We start from the raw sequence: 16573 nt of genomic DNA on the forward strand, positions 1-16573 counted from the left end.
TCTTCGTCTTGTCTACGTCTACTCGGGAGGTAGCGATCCAGGGAAGCAAGAAGCTTTGGCCGACCGTTGATTTTGATTCTCCTTCTACTTCTACTTTCTCCTTTGCAGTTCTCGATTTTCTTTCATTTTTTTAGTCCTCTAAAGCTTTTTTTTTTTGGTCCTACGCGTTTGCGTTCCGCGCTTTTCTCTTCGAGAGACTGATCAAGCCTGGTCGAGCTTGGCTCCCTGACCTCCCTGCCAGGACACATCGGCAAGTTTTGCTGGCTTTTTGTTGGTCACCGACGGCTAAGACCGACATGCCGATGCGGCTGGTTCCTCCAAAAGGGAGCGATCGTCGCCCACACGCCAATCTTTTCGTGCACACCCCCATAATTAGATCCCCCTGTCACCAGGCAGCTTCCTATTCGTGCCTTTAGCGAGAAGTGAGGAGAACTGGAAAAAAGTACGCTGAGAAGTCAGCTTGTGTTTATTTTTAGTGGAACATTGGCAATTGGCCTCGATCCACTACGGAGTCTGTGAGTACGAAGTATGTCGCATCTCGGGCCACCCGCTTGCTACCTGCCGGCTGTATAGCTTCTAAAATGCCGACGGCGTTCAAGAACAGTAAACGAACGTACAACTTTAAGAACTTCTGGTTTGGTTTCGTCCGGTTATGGCACAGTAAAACGTGCTTTAATCATTCTCTGTGCTTCTTATCTTACAGATACGATTTACACAGTACAACTGAACGGATTCGGGCGCAAATCAAGTCGGTGTTTGGGAATGGGGCAATACCGACCTTCCTCTTCCGTGACGTTTGCCCCTTTTCCAAGGTGTCTTCGCCTGGCCCGATACCGTTTGCGACCCGGCAGCCGTTCCTTGGGAATGTGCAGCTGCACGCCAATGCAGCTTGGAACCACGTCAACGTCCAACGCGCATGCATGCGACGTTGACCGAAGGAGATATGGGATAGAGCGGGACAGGGAAAGAAAGAAAAAGAAAAGAAAAGGAAAAGAAGATGGCAAGTAAAAGGAGGGACCATCGATCGCACTCTGCCCAGAGTAAGATTGCATTGCGTCTTTTTTCCCTTTCTGTCACTGTCAACAAAACGTGGGATTAGAAATGCAGCCTCTAGGAAGACGAACCTGGTGCGAAGGTTCAGTGTGCCACGAGATCTGCCTTCATTGGCGAGGCAAGCCACACAGCCAAACGACCCAACCCATATCCAAGACCCAGATGGAGCATCATCTTTCTTCCCGCGACCCTGGCAGTTCGTTTCCATCCCACATGGCGTTTCCGCAGCACTCCAGGTATGCCGACGTGCATTGGCTTCACCAGGTGGCTTGCATTGGTGGCCATTGGCAATCACCGGCGTCACCGACACCACTGGCATACTGTGGGTATCTTGCTGCTGGTTATGTCGTTTCGTTGTTGTAAAGGGACATGGCGCTGGAGTGTTCCCGGCGAGGCGACAAAGCATACTACAGAAAAAGGAGAATGAGGGGGAAAAGGGAGGTCGACTGAGACAGAGCAGAGAGCTACATAGAAAGGAGGACCGCGTTAGTACGATTTACCCTTTCTGACTTCGTGTTGCACTTTCTCTCTTCCTTGCCTTGCTGCCTCCTCCATCGCGCCTCCCCTCCTTGCGTCGAGAAGGCCACATGGTAATCTATAGCGTGGCGCATCGCGGAAGAAGCAGACGACGGAAAGAGCCACACAAAGCCCCTAAAGGAGGCGTCCCTGCAATGTAAGTAGATTCGTAAGAACAATGCGCAAGTACAACATATTTCACCAATGAATTCAAACACCTGAGAGGCAAATGGGATCGACAAGGCGAAAACTTCTTAAAAAGTACGGCTTAATACGACTTACGACAGTACACTTGGCTGAAAAGTAGTTCGCGGCAGGCACGACCGTTTCACAGACCTTCCCCCCAAATCTCTCCTTCCCTCTTTCCCCCTGTATCCCTGCATCCCCTCTCCACGGGCTATCTAAGCGTGTCGACGGAGTACGAAAGGAAGGTGCCTAAAGCGGACAGCACGACATGGCGATGTTAATACTCCACTGCGGATGTGAATATCACAAAATGCAGCGAGTGCATCGCCGTACAACCTTTGTTGTATTAACATATCCGAAACAAACAACAAAGGCATAAGAGAAGAAAGAGAGAAGAGGGCGAAAGGGGGTTTTTTAAAAAAATAAAAATAAAAATAAAAATAAAAAAAGGAGAAGAGGGCAAAAAAAGACGAGAAGACAAATAAATAAATACATAAAAAATGTCTCCGCTGAAATGTATTTAACTATTTTAACTAACAGGGACTACTGGAACACCGAAAAGTTATACCAGCAGCCGCCATTAATATTTAATGACTGCATGTATCCTCTTTGGTCCCGTTTAAATGCGATGCCTTTAACGGCGTTCTCTTATATGCGGCAGTGTATTCGTAAATAGAATACCTGGGAAAGAGCTGGAGGTACAAAATGCGTCATATTTCCTTGCGCCACTGTACCATGAGCTAGTTCGTAGAGCAGGTCATTTGCATGTGGCAGCGCGGAGTAGCAACAAATGCCGTGTCCGTTTGACCAACTAAGAGAGACTCTGCGGAGCCGAGCGATTTCTTTGAAAAAGTCAATGAATCTTGCCATTTCAGATTGCCAAAAATGCAAACAAAAACAAAATAGAAAATAATATCAAGTACAGCGTACAACGAACCGATATATGTACGGAGTATGTTGTATATGCGTGCAAATAAAAACATTTATCTGACACAGATCAACACGGGCCTACCCATATTGATGTCTCTGCTCTTTCGCCTGACAGTATGTATGGAGCACGGGCAGTTAAGTTCGACCTTGCCCGAAGCTATGGCAAGGGTCCCCTGGCGGAAGATATTTACGGAGTACATGTACATTTCGTTGGCAAAAAGCATGGTAACAACAATAGCGTTGAAGAGGTGCCTGGAATCGGTGTAGCGTCCCAAAAACAAAGAAACAACTAAACCACCAGGAAACCCTGCCTTACATCTCAATCTTGTGTCCAGCTTTACGTCCGTGCTCATGCATCTCGCACTGCGTCGTAATACTTGCTCCAAGCGCGGAAAATGCACCCATGTACAAGAAAACGTTGAAAAATAGTCAACTACGCCCAAGACACCAAATGGCAACCAGGGTTTTATTCACTCGCTTCTCGGCCCCCCTCCTTTCTGATCCTGACGTTTGGGACAGAGGTTGGTTGTTGGTGCTGAAGCAAGATTTTGATTTCGTACATATTGACGAGGCATGTCTTGCATTTGGCCTTTTATTTTTGTCCCGGTGTGCAAATAGGCACTCCTTCGCGACGATCCTGCGAGATCCAAGACATCGAAGGCGTCATTCTCTTCCAACACGCGTATATCCCGAACAGGCCCTAAACCCTGCCTGGAAAAGGCCATCTTGTCGTAACTCGTAAAATACTACTACATCAGTACTCAATGTATGGACGATAAACCATTTTGTCTTGGTGCCAGGCTGGGACAAAGAACGAACCCCCGGCAAATGAACCGATCTCAGCATGCCTCGACTCCGTTTAACTAGCAAAACGTTCGCTTTGTCTCTCAAGCGTCTTGGCTGCAGCCGTAAAGTCCATTGAGTTAGATATCTTTCGGAAAACCGCCGCCGTATCCTAACAGTGCAAAATGCAGTTGCGTGATAAAGGGGGAGTTTACTAAAGTGGCTGGCAAGGCTCCAATTTGGAATTAAACAGGCGACTTAGACGGGCAACGTGGACCCTCCAATGTAACGCTACATTTAGTTTTACATGTAGTATTAAACAGAGGGAATATGGGGGTAAGATACCGTGGCCGCACTGGTGCCAAACCGTGGACTTACCATGGACTTACCGCGGCCCAAACGCGGCGGCTACGGCGTGTCTCTCAGAAGATGTAAGCTCCGGGTGAAGAGAACGAGTAAGAAGCCAAGTAAATACATGTTCATCGTAAATGATGAAAAAGCGGGAAAAAAGTGGACAAAGATAGTGCAATTTGGTTTCTGACAGAAGTGAAAACGTGTTAATAGCACCAACTGTGCCAAATGGGACTCCACTTAGGACACATTAAGACTCGGTAAAGGCCAAATACTCGAAGAACTTGAGGCACTTGAGACTGGGGCAAGCTGTACAAAGTACGGAGTAAGATGTGTGGTATTCAGTCTGCAAATAGCGGGCGGTATATGGAGTTAGTAAGGTATCTTATAGCGGGCCGCGAGCGTCATCAGGACTGGCCGGTACTACGAGGTTGAAGAGGAACGTGTCACGCCAGTTCAAGAGTTTTGTACGAATCTCCGTAGCTTTTCTTGAAGAAATCTTTTGCTTTCCCATCCATTTTTATCAATGTATCGTACTGTGTAAATTTCAACCAAAACATAAAGAGAACAGAGGAAATGAATCAACATCCACGACCTTCATGAACGACACTTCTCTCCGCCATGAGACGAGTATCTCAGTCTCAAGACGAGCCAAGACAGAACTCACAGATGTATGTAAGTCGAGATGGGGCGTGTTAGTAGATACCTATTGCCGTCCTCATGGCTTTCCAGCAAGGCCTGCCAGCCCGGTGCGACATAGTACCATGGGCCCCGTATGCGTATGCGTAAGGTGTATTGTTAGTACGTCGTATCTGGACAGCCTTTTGCACTTGTTTGTCCCAAGCAGCGCATTAGTGTTTAGTATTGCGGGTGATTATTTGGGACTGCAAGGCCACAAAGATCACATTGTTCGGGCTTGGCCCGAGATTTCTCTCCGACCTATTTACTCGTGGTTTTGTCGACCGTTTGTACCGTCTCTGATCGCATTTCTCGTGTTAAGTCACGTTGGTGAGCGATCAAGGTGGCAGCGTGAGATACTTGTTAGTTTTCGTCGGTTCTTGTGTCTTCCGTGATCTGGTATAGCCCACTGGGCAACCGGCCCCTTCCTTCTAAGCTCCATTATTCTTCGCTTGACTTCTTGCCCGCGCTCGGGTTGTCATAACTCGGCCGCTGACTGCCGCTCCTTCCTCCCTTTCGGCGGTCGTCTTTCGAGCACAGGACTGCTGTAGACAGTCATCTCCATAGAATGACGTTTTTTTCTGTTCAAAGCCAGCATCTCGTTTTCGGTCCTTTGTCCAGCTCCTCGTCGCTGTTTATCACCTCGTACGAATTACGGAAGACCCATTTGAGTGATCCTCCCACTGCGCCTGCCTTGTCCTGCTGGCGTAATTACGTCGCACTCTGTAATTACATCTTTCCTTTCTGGGGACCGTGCGAGTGAAGAATGGACGAAGAAGGAAAGAAGGCGCCATGGAAAGCTGGAAAGCTGCAAGGGGGGAAAAAACGGAAAGAACGAGCAATGCACGATCCGGCTTCGAGAATACGACAGCTCGCAGCCACACACTATTGATTTGATTTTGCTGTACGTCCCGCTGTTCCTTAGCCCAGGTGACTCCGAGCACTACAATACTTCGTACAGTCCAGGCCCCCCCAAAACTAAAAAGTACAAGCTTACTGAAAGTTTAAAATGGTCCCCCTTTTCGGCACATAAGCGTCTCAAGTGCGCTGCCATCCCTGCAAACAACGCTGGCAAGTGCCACCTGGTCGGCTGTATCGGATGATCGCCCCAGGCTTCTTTGTTGGGAAGGAGGGTTTGGTACGGCATGGTAGGGGGAAACGGGAGAGACAGCGCGAGGGGCAAGGGCCCGAAAGGGAAAGAGAGCAACAGGTACCAGTGTTTTACGCACGGAGCACGGCAGTCCACTGCCGAAGCTGGTCCTCTCTGGTCGACCGTGTCAAAATAGAAATAACGAAATAGGAGCGCCGTCTTTCTTTCCTTTTTCGTGCTTTGGCCCGTTTCCCTTTTTGAGACTAGACTTCCTCGGTAGTCTGTTCGTTCGTTCTTTGCAGCTTTCGAGATTTCTTCTCATTCGTTTGTTTGTTCGTTCCTTCCTCTTTGGAAGCTCGCAAGTCCTGTGTCAACGCCTTCCTTTCGTAGCCCCCTTTGCCCTTGTTCATTTCCCTCGCTCCTTCCTTGTTTCCATATCTCACCCTCCTCCAAAATCTGCAGCCATGGCCATCTCCACAAAGCTGGAAATGCATCACTTGGCACTTCACTTGACATCCAATCCACAAGCCCTCCTCGACCCCCCGCCCCTCCCCCCCTCCCCTTCGTTCAAAGTGTGGCGTTCTGCTAGTTCGCATTGGCACGATGCAACAACCCCCCCGGTTCCTGGTGAGGGACTATTGATATCACCGGCAGGCCTTGTTCTTATGAGGCCAGGGCCAGGGTGCATTTTTAGCCTTGATCGACTCTTATTGTTCGTCCTTTGAACTTTTGTATTCTATTTCTCCTGATCGGCACTGCTCTGTCGGTAGGTGTGGTGCCCCGCTCTCCGTCCATGTACGATGTACAACTGCAGGCCATTACGAATCTGCAGAGACTTTTCGACACCGAGTTGCAAAGTACTTCCACATGGCGAGAATGCACTTGTTAGCGGGCAAGTTAGACTGCAAGCACTGTCTAAGACCATAACGAGCAATATGTTGCGAGGTCACTTTTCGTCGACATGACGTCGAAGAACAAGAACATCCTTGAGTTAGTGCAACCGACGACGTACGAGGTATGGACGCTCAGTTCTCTAGACGAGAGGTGAGCAGTTGCTGACATGAGATTGAGATTGAGACTTCCTGGACACATCAACAAGGCCAAACAAAAGCAGCTCACCACAAATCACATCAATAAACGGAAGCTCTCACAAGACACCGTACACAGACGCCCGCCTCCCGTCTGTAAGCCTATTTTTAGAGTGTCGTGCTGTCCGGTGTTAGAGGCTCACCCGTGCAAAGCCCGCTTTTGGAGCTTTTTGGGCTTTTATTACAGCCGCCTTTCTGTGCTGTCGTATCCTCCTCTCTCCACATTGGTGTCCCTCGCATCTCGCTCACCAAAGCCGTAAACCCTGTCCAATATTACGACGTTTAATATTGGCTCGCGTGCGTTGCATCAAAAGCACAGAGCAGAGATAGACAACTGTGGTGTGATACCTTTCTTGACGCCCACAATGACGACAAAACGAAAATCACAATGATGCAGGGGAGCAAAATCAAACCGCTGACTCGTGACGAACGACAACACAGCCAAAGAAACCGAACAAGGATGTCCACCCCAGTGTTCCCTTGTCGGCTTTTGTCGCCGATGTTATCCTTGGCCGTCAAAAGGACGACGTGAATGCAGCTCATGGACGCACCCAGCCTGCATCGCCGTCCACAACTACCGGCCTCGCCGTGGTGGTGTTCAGCTACGGACACCAGAGGGCCGAGTGCGTCGGCATATCTATGAAAATGCTTCGGCCACTTGCTTCTGTTTTTGCCTTCTCGCATGTGAAGGGAGATGGGGCAACATGGGACGAGATGGTTCGAGACGAGACGACCAGCAGACCTGACGACCTATGCCAATGGGTGCTATGCAGCAAGACATGTCCATGTACGGCGTCCCCTCTCTTCCTTTTGTCCTCCTGTCTCCCCATTTGCGAGAAACGGGCGCGCACTGCTGCAGAATTGCAGGCAACTCGTACCACCCAATCTACCGAGTGCTACCTCAGACACCAGAGCAAATGGACACGGATGCCTTGGCGAGCCATACAAGTGGCACTTGGGTAAAACGAAAAAACAAGCCTTCCATACGACGTACCGCCCCAGTGAACTTGAAGGCCACTTTGAACTGTAACCCAAAGAGGACACTAATGATACAGCGCAAATGCAATGCCAAAAAGCCACTTGGGATACGACTCTGGTCCAGCGTGTCAAGGCCAGTTGAAGACACCGGGTAATCAATCAAGTGGGCAGAGCTTCAGTGCAACAGTTCACTTCCGCTTCGTTCCTTGTCTGGGCGGAGAATAGGGAGGGCCAAAGAAAACGACGTACGACATTGTACTGAGTCTCGTTCTGCAGTTCAAATGGTAGAAGCTGAGAAGGAGAAGCCGAGGCCAGAAAGACCAACCAAAGAGCAGTACGAACAATACGAACAGTACGAATACGCACAAGGACATGTCTTGTCGTGACGAAAGCGGAAGGCAGTTGAAAATAAACGATGGTATCGAATTACCGAATGGCATGTGCTTTTCGACAGAGGAAATATATGGGGTATTACGGAGTACGAACGCAGCACATCCCTCTTCGTCTGTGTCACTTTCTTACCTACCCCTACCCTCCTCCCTGCGAACCGTCAGAGCCTAGACTGTTTGCATTGCGTTGCCGTCGGAGAGCATGGTCGTCTGCCGCTGATGATGAGATTTGCTGGCACTCGAATAATACTCAATACACGAATGATACTCGGCAAAACAATGGAGCATCTCACCCCCTCCTTGTCACAGTAAGAAAACGGCCAACGTCGAGTCGAGTGGCAGTTGGACTAGGCTGGGGTTCCTATGATAACAGACATCCAATTGGTGTCATGAATGCGAAAATGGCACAACAGAAACTCCCGAGCGGCAAGGTAGAGGTTGCCCGCTACGAGTCACACTGAAGGGCGTAACATTCGGGTACGAACAGGTATTGGAGCCTATGGAGAAGAAAGTACGGAATAGAGCCCTGCTGGGAGTTGGTCTGTGAGTAATACGACGAAAGGGAGCCGGCGCGTCGCGCCGACAAGTGGGGTGGATGTGGATAGGTGACAAGGAAAAAACTACGAAATGAAATATAAAAATGAAAAAAGACTGATGCGGAGAGACAAGTCTCTCGTGGGTTCCTTTCGTGTCTTGTCTTGTTCTATCTACATTTTCCTTTGTGCCATTGATTATTGTTTATTTGCAGTAGGTTCACTCGGTTGCGGAAAGGATAACTTCAAGAAAAGAAAAGAGGGAGAACAGAAAAAGAAATAATAATAATAAAATTAACTTCACAATAGAAATTATTGTCCTCTCTCACCACATGCGCATTGCCACCAACACCAACGTCCGTTTATTTTTGTGTTTGTCCCAGTAGTTGTCGTATGCCTCATCAGTTGTCCCTGTTTTCGCCAAGGTTACTCTGCAGGACCTCGACATGGACAGCCGTTTCGATCTCGCACAGAGGCCCGACTTTGCAGCCAACTCCAGCCTCCAGGCCGGCGCCTTTGCCCTGCGTCTGTCGACTGCCGGTGCGCATTGCCATTTTGTACAAAATTACAGGAGCCATCCCCCTTCCATCACGCAACATTGGGACGCAGTATTACGTTGCACGCCGAAATACGACGCGATGTTCTCCCCCGCCTCTTCCTCCGGGTGGACAAGAAAATGGGCAACTGTGGTTCGCCCTACTCTGGTTGCGCAGCGCCCTGGCTCGAGAAATCCCCGGCACGTCGTTTTGCATTCGATTTCGGGGTTGCGAGACGTCGTCCGAGCCAGAGCGAGCCCGTGTGCTGCTTATTTCTGTCGCGTGCAGCCCATTGTCTCTCGCACGACGTAGGGACAGCCCGTCCGTCCATCCGACGCTATGCCGTACTCAGTGCATACATACACGTACTCCGTACCTCCGTATGCATGTATTGTTGACCGTCAGCCGTGCACCGTGGAGATGGCCCGCCCAAAAAAAAGAATGGAAATAGAAACCAGCCAGCGTTGCAGCCGTTTGACTTTGATATTCCGGTACGTTGCCGCCGGGTGCGGGCGTCGACGCAGACTGTAATTTTATGCCAGACCGAGCTCTGCTTTCATGTTCATGGTTCCACGTTATGCTCCCAGGCTCTTTGCCTCGCTTTTTCTATATACCAAACACTTGCTGCGCTTATTTATTTTATTTAGTTTCATATCATGAGGTCTTTGTTCACTCCCTTTTGGCTTGGATGGCCCATGGGATTTGATACTATTATTGTGACTGAAAGTAGTACAGCGTTCCTTTTATTTTCTGTATTTCTTCAACATGTGTTCTCCAGTGTTTTCTTGCATTTTGTTTAAAACAGCAGCACGGGCGTGACCGACCGACCGAGAATGGAATGCTTTGTGCGTTGAACTTCCTACAGTCATCACTGTTCACGTCCCAACGACGACGTCCATCGAGGACTATATCAGATGGAAGCGCCCATATTGCACATCCGATACAAAAGAAAATACAGACGATCCGCTGACCCAGTTAATGCGTTCCATGTGGACATCAGTGTGTGCTATAATAGCAGCCGTTTGGTGAGATAATAGGGCCAACTACGATGTGTGGCTGGTGCGTTAAGGCGAATGCGTGGTAGGGCTTTCAGGTATTAAGCATGGAATTAAGGGAGTGATGAAATAAGAAGGAGAAACGCGGCACGGCACACTGCGTTTGCGTCAAAGGATGCCGGCTGTAGTTGAAAGGAAATGAGACGTTGAGGGCAGATTCGCAACGACGACAAGTACGGGAATGAGCGAACGTGGAACCAAAATACATTAAATAAAATACATAAATAAAAGCATCATACACAGATATACGCAACACACAAGCACATCGAACTTGACTCCCGTTTCTCTTCTTAAAATTAAAGGGGCCAGCAACGCAATGCCGGCCGATCTTCCAGGCGATCCTGTCAACTTTGCCGCCCCGTGCAAGGACAGATGCAAAATGCAAAGAAAATGCAGGACCCAAGGAAAAGTCCTGCCCATGCGTCAATCCGCAAACGATAGCTGCGCAGTGCTCCTCGTACCAAATACGAGGCCCGTGTTCATATGATTGTTGCTATTACCGAGTAGCGTTTCTATATTCCGTGCAAGTCCTCCGTATGCATGCTGGCCTCTTCAAACGCTCTGATCGACGGTTTTATAACAGCAGTTCGCATTGGAGGTATATTGCTCGTTATTTGCTCCTGTTTAACCTTGTGTGTCCAACACCAAATACCGCTGGCTAAATGGCAAGCGAAATTCGTCGGGCTGGCCATGCATGTGCGGTTGGCGGTGTATCGAACGGGTGTCGGACAGACGTCTCGTGGTTGGCGCGGCAAGGACAGGCAAATCTGCGAAGAAAAGGCAACAAAAAAAAAAAAAAAAAAAAAACAAACTAAACAAACACACATAAAAAAGGTATAGAGGAATGGCAGTGTAGAGCGACACGTGCCTCCTTTCCCGTCTCACTGTAGTTCACCATACACGATACTTTGTGTACATAGTACGGCACTGCAATACTGCGTCCCTTGTGATTCACACTTTTATTTAGATTATTTTGCGTTTACCTGGAAATACAGATTGCTCCTGGGAGCTGGAAGGAGTGCAATATACTCTATCTGTCCCTGGGGATATTGAGATTCATTCCGGATTTTACTGCAAAAGTAAATACATGCAGTCCAAGCAAGGACATGCGTCCCGGAAGAGTGTAGGAGTAACTGAAGGCATCTGTACAGAAATGCAAAGTAACTAAGTAATAGGACAAGGTACATGTAGCCGAACCAAAAAAAATAGTGAATTATTATGCTACGTTTTGAGGCAACGAAATCTGAAAACTTTGCAAGTCTCATTTTTTTTTTCCCTTATCCCCTTTGTACTATTGCTTCCTCCACATGTGTCCCAAACTTCTATCCCGTCTCCCCTCCCCGCGCCATACAACGAGCATTATTAACAAAAGGCTGGCGGCTCAGCGTTCCGGTACGGCCAGGGATCAGGGGGGTTGGAAATAAAGTAATCTCCCCGGCAAAGAGGCTGTGATCGATGAACGGCACGAAGAAAGGGGAAGAGGATGGAAACATGAGGAAAGCTGCAATGCGAGAGAATGAACCATACATAGTCAGGAACTTAAATCGCCGAGTATATCAAGAGCGTTGAACGGTAGTGGTATTCTGCAGCGGTTTCTGTTTCATAAAATGACAAGAGTATTCTGCTTAAAAAAATCAAAACAATAAATAAAGTGATAACCAAAAGAGGTGTTTTTGTCCTTTTTTCTTTCCATTATTTTACAGGCCACGTTGTATTCCGTGAAGCAAGAGAAAAGTCGCGACAAGAACAAAACAACATCCTTCGGCCGCAACGACACAATTTTGTGCTTGGCAGCCAGCCATCCCGGCATGTCCTGGGCACTGGGTATTGCGTAATTCGAGACAAGTGCAGCCGGATTTGTTGACGCGTTCATGTTGGCTGCACAAACACAAACGGCAAAGCATTGCCCTCCCATCCTTTGCCACCAAGGGCTGGCACGCGCCTTGTTTCGTTCGTCTTCTCCAACTTGTCGTGCATATCCATCTATCCGGACGCAACACACCTTGATACACAACTTAGTTGCAACGGAAAATCAAGGAGCAGCAACAGCACGGCCTCGCAACCCAACAGACATCACACTCTCACATTGATCCTGCCATCCTGACATCCTTCGCTCTTCTCCTTGCTCTGCGTCCCCTCCCGTTGCAACCCGTGCCCTCCCCCATACCGCTGTGCTGCGACGTTTGGTTGTCTCTGATCGTCCACAGCAACGCTGGGTCGGCGCTTTTGTCGGGACCGAAGACGTGGAGGGCCCTGGGACGGGTGCTGCTGGCCTGGAACAACACCCAGTCTCAGTCGTCCAGCCCCCTATATTGTCTGTTTTTCTCTTATATGTCCAGGATGCACTGACTGCACTGGTCCACAGCCACTGCGGCCTAGCCACCGGCAGGTTCCGTACGAGAGCTTCGGTCTGAACCTTGTCTGGGCCTGGGTCAAGGGCTTGAAGCTTCATCAGGGAGAGCTGCGGACCAGCTTCTGCGATAATATGGATGTCAACCGTGGGATCCAGTGGTTCACGTCGTCTGTCTCTGGAGCTGTCAAAGCGGCGTGCTCCTCTGTCAAAAGCTCTGCTGCTTCTGGGTTGCTATTTTGGATTATAGAAAGCAACATTAGCATGGGCATGAAGCATCGGGAAAAGGAGTAAAAATAAACACCGGTGAGGATTTCAGATGTCGCTGCAACGACACGGCAAAATGAAAACAATATGAGACATCAGTTTTGCGACACGAACATCATCTTGGAAATTATCACGGCTGTTGGGCGGGTTAGACAGATGGTTGGCGATCGACACAGCCCGAGTTGGCCGGTTCTTTTCGGCATGTCTTTCTGCGAATCGGATCCGACAGCCTGTGCCCGACGGTGATCCGTTCGCAAAGGATCTCGTGATCAGGTTTAATGTTCAAGAGGGAAATGCAGGAGAATGTCCATGAATTTTGTGCCGGAATACTTGTAGTAGACCGAAAGTATGTGTAAAAGCAGAATCAAAATAACCAATGGATTATCCGCATATGCGATGGAAATATACCCAACATGTGATGGCAATGCAGCAAAATATACGCGGACAGAAAAAGCCAAACCGTAACTCCAATGACCCAACACGCCGTGTTTACACAGTGGCTTTTGATTTTTGTGCTGTAGCCAACGTATGCAATAGGCCCTACCCTACTCCGCGCCCGCCATAGCCACGTCTTCAATCTCGCCGGCGACGGGCCCGCCTGGCATTTGCAGAGCATCCATCTCCTGCAGCGTGTAGTCCACCAGGTAGCTCTCGTCCAGCAGCTCGGCCATGCGCCGGTAGTGGCGCTCCGTGTAGGCCAGCAGCGCATCGAGGACGTCCTTGATGTTGGCGCCGCGGATGCTGCTGCTGACGCCGCCAGTGCTCATGTCGTCCACCACCGGCTCACCGCCCTCGACAGCCTTGGAGTGCCGGCGCCGGGCAAGCCCGGCCAGCCGCGTCGCCGAGTAGCTGCGCACAATCGAGGCAAGCACGCGCTGCGCCACCGTCGCGGTGCGTCCGTTGGTGTTCCAATCACGCACGCGCAGCAGCAACAGGTAGAGCTGGTCGTCCGTCAGCGAGGCCAGCGCGGCGTCGACGCCTGGGTTCGCGCCATACTCGCCAACCTGCGACAAGACGGACAGCAGACGACCCGGCTGGTTGAGCTGCAGCGCCAGCGTGAGGGCCTCGCGGTACGCGCCGCGGCGCATGTGGTTGGCCAGCAGCTGTTCCTGCTCGACGCGCTCCTTGGCGGCTTCGGCCGCGGCAGCCACTGTCGACGCAGTCGTGTCGCGCCAGAAGGAGATCGTGGCGTCGCCGCCACCGGACACAAACATGCGTGGGCGCCTCTTCTTGGACGATGTAGCGGTCGTAGTCGTAGTCGTAGTCGTTGTCGTAGTCGTAGACGTGGTCGGGGCCGGGGCCGGGTTGCGCACAGCCAGTGCCCACACACGGTCTTCGTGGTTGTCGAGGGTGCACGCCGCCTCGCCCGACGCGGCATCCCAGACCTTCACAAGACCGTCGCCACCGGCACTGGCAAAGAGCACGGGAGCAGGGCCGCGGGAGGAAGAGGCGCTGCGGCGCGACGGCCGTTCTTCGTCGTTGTCGAGATCCATGTATTCGTCATCCGCTTCGCCGCCGTCGTCGTCGTCGTTCCCGTCGTCGTCGTCGTTCCCGTCGTCCTCGGCGCCGTCGCCGCCGCTGCCCAGCCACGCCACCTTGAGAACGCTGTTCGTGTGGCCCTCAAACGTCCGCAGGCATGTGTAGTCCGCCAGGCTCCACAGCTTGACCGTCTTGTCACCGCTGCCCGTCAGGACAAAACCACGGCTGCCGCCGGCCACGGTGCCCGTGTCACTCGTCAGCGAGGGGGTGTGCAGCGGTGCAAACTTGACCGACCACACACCGCGGCGGTGGCCCCGTAGAATGCCCTGCACCTCGCCCTCGCGCACCGAAAAGATCTTGACCGTGCGGTCCTGCGACGACGACGCAAACAGCTGCCCGGCCGCATCCACGTCCAGCGCATTGATGTCCTTGTCGTGTGCCTTGCGGGTGAACAGGGCGCGCTGCTGCGCCGACGATGCAGTTGGTGCCTGCCGTGGGATGTCCCAACGCTTGACCGTCAGATCCTGCGAGCCCGTGACGAGGAATGCCGGCGGGTGGTTGAGGGCATCCTCAAACGCAGGCGTGCCTGCTTCGGGCACGGCCTTGGGCAGCGCGACGGCACCGACAGACTCCGCATGGCCTGCAAAGACGGCATAGCAGCTGTACACTTTGTTGCCGCCGGCGTCCGTCGCCGATTGATCGACGCGCCAAAGCCGCGCGGTGTTGTCCTTGGCACCCGTGGCAACCCAGTGGCCCGACCAGTCGACGTCAAGCGACACCACAATGTCAGTGTGGCCTTTCAGCAAGGCTACATCCTGGCCAAAATAGGCAGCACTGCTGGGTGTCGATGAAGCTTCCGGTTCCGCCACGGAGACAATGCGCACGTCCTCCGAGTTGGTGCCCAGCGCCAGCAGCGACTGGTCGGGCAGCAAGAAGGCTAGGTCGATGACGTCGTCGTGTGTGCCCGAGATGCGCCGCGCCGGCTCGAGGGGTGCGAGGCCGCTGCTGTCACCACCAGCCTTGGCATTGCTGGTAAATGTGTTCAGCAGATCCCGCGATGTCGGCACAGGGTAGAGAGCAAGAGTCTGGTCCATCTGCACACATAGAAGTGTCGACTGCGCGGGCCGGAACAGCGCTGCAACAATCAGCTCCTCGTCCGATCGTGCTGGCTGCTCGGCCGTGATCTCACGGCCTGTACGTGTCTCCCACAGCCGGATACAGCCGTTGGCACCAGCAGAGTAGGTCACGGCGCCGCTGTCAGCCTCTGCATCGGCACCGTCGGCACCAGACACAAAGCCAGCTGCCTCAATCAGCTCAAACGTCGGCACCACGCGCCGCTGCGTCCACGTTTTGGCGTCCCACCAGATGATGGTCTTGTCGCGACCGGCCGTGACAAAGACGTTTTGCGCCGGCGAGTAGTCAAGGGCCTGCACGTCTGACACGTGCGCATCCAGATTGGCCACAACAGCTCGCTTGTGCAGGTCCCACACGCGCACCTTGCCGTCCTGGCTGCCCGACGCAAGCCGGAAGCGAGCTGCCGTGTCCACAGCCTGTGCTGTAGACGCGGGCAAGCTCTCCTGCTGGGTGCCCTTCTTGTTCTTCTTTTTCTTGCCGTCCCGTGCGGCCACCTCAGCAGGAGCACCGCCGGCGGTTGCTGCGACCTCGAAAAAGTGCAGCGCCGAGACGAGCACGCTGGGCCCGCGGAACGTGTGCGTCACAAAGCCGCCCCGGATATCCCACACCTTGATGTTGCCGTCGGCGGCGCCCGTGGCCAGGAGTGTGCTTGTGCGGTCCACGGCGAGAACGACGGCCGGCGTGGCGTGCGGCTTGAGCGTGCGTAGAAGAGTTGGCTCGACGGCGTCCAGGTCCTGGGACACCTGTAGGGCATAGATGCGCATGGCCAGGGACCGCGAGCAGACGACGAGGTGGGATGCGGATGGCGATACTGAGAGGAGAGGTCAGTGTGACGAGTTGGATGGAGCAAAAGTGCAACAAAACAAAGAAAATGAGAGACGGAGAGAGGGCCATAATACGAACATATTAATGTCGAGATTGGTTCGCCATCCTAGAGCATCAACGTTAGCAGCTGTCCCGCATATCGACTCCTACCAATTGCAGCCGACGTACTCCTTCAATTCGTGCAAACAGCTTGCCTGTCGCCAGGTCCGTGAGCACAGCATCCTCGCCGAGCGTCGTCGCCAGAATGCGCGAGCCGCTGTCGAGAGCCACTGAACCACCTGTGTAGATTGGCCGGATGACCTGGTCAACCTCAAAGGTCGTCTTGTACGCGAGCTTCGTCGCCATGGTGGGC

The 16573-nt window shown here is 51.9% G+C and overlaps 3 protein-coding genes across 3 annotated transcripts; 1 reads left to right on the forward strand and 2 right to left on the reverse strand.

The window, feature by feature from the left end:
* Positions 1-8907: 8907 nt before the first annotated feature.
* Positions 8908-9423, forward strand: SPSK_10654 (uncharacterized protein; the record flags this gene model as incomplete). Its single annotated transcript, XM_016736977.1, has 2 exons — positions 8908-8931; positions 8962-9423. The coding sequence occupies 2 exons, from the start codon at positions 8908-8910 to the stop codon at positions 9421-9423; spliced, it is 486 nt and encodes a 161-aa protein (XP_016583370.1).
* Positions 9424-12239: 2816 nt separating this feature from the next.
* On the reverse strand, positions 12240-12902 carry SPSK_05577 (uncharacterized protein; the record flags this gene model as incomplete). The annotated part of the gene is made up of 3 exons (XM_016732320.1): positions 12240-12473; positions 12517-12742; positions 12898-12902. The coding sequence occupies 3 exons, from the start codon at positions 12900-12902 to the stop codon at positions 12240-12242; spliced, it is 465 nt and encodes a 154-aa protein (XP_016583371.1).
* Positions 12903-13328: 426 nt separating this feature from the next.
* Positions 13329-16566, reverse strand: SPSK_04889 (U3 small nucleolar RNA-associated protein 13; the record flags this gene model as incomplete). The annotated part of the gene is made up of 3 exons (XM_016731649.1): positions 13329-16207; positions 16300-16327; positions 16390-16566. The coding sequence occupies 3 exons, from the start codon at positions 16564-16566 to the stop codon at positions 13329-13331; spliced, it is 3084 nt and encodes a 1027-aa protein (XP_016583372.1).
* Between the last annotated feature and the right edge of the window lie 7 nt (positions 16567-16573).

The sequence above is a fragment of the Sporothrix schenckii genome (assembly GCF_000961545.1).
Source record: "Sporothrix schenckii 1099-18 chromosome Unknown Cont49, whole genome shotgun sequence".
In the NCBI taxonomy this organism is placed as follows: domain Eukaryota; kingdom Fungi; phylum Ascomycota; class Sordariomycetes; order Ophiostomatales; family Ophiostomataceae; genus Sporothrix; species Sporothrix schenckii.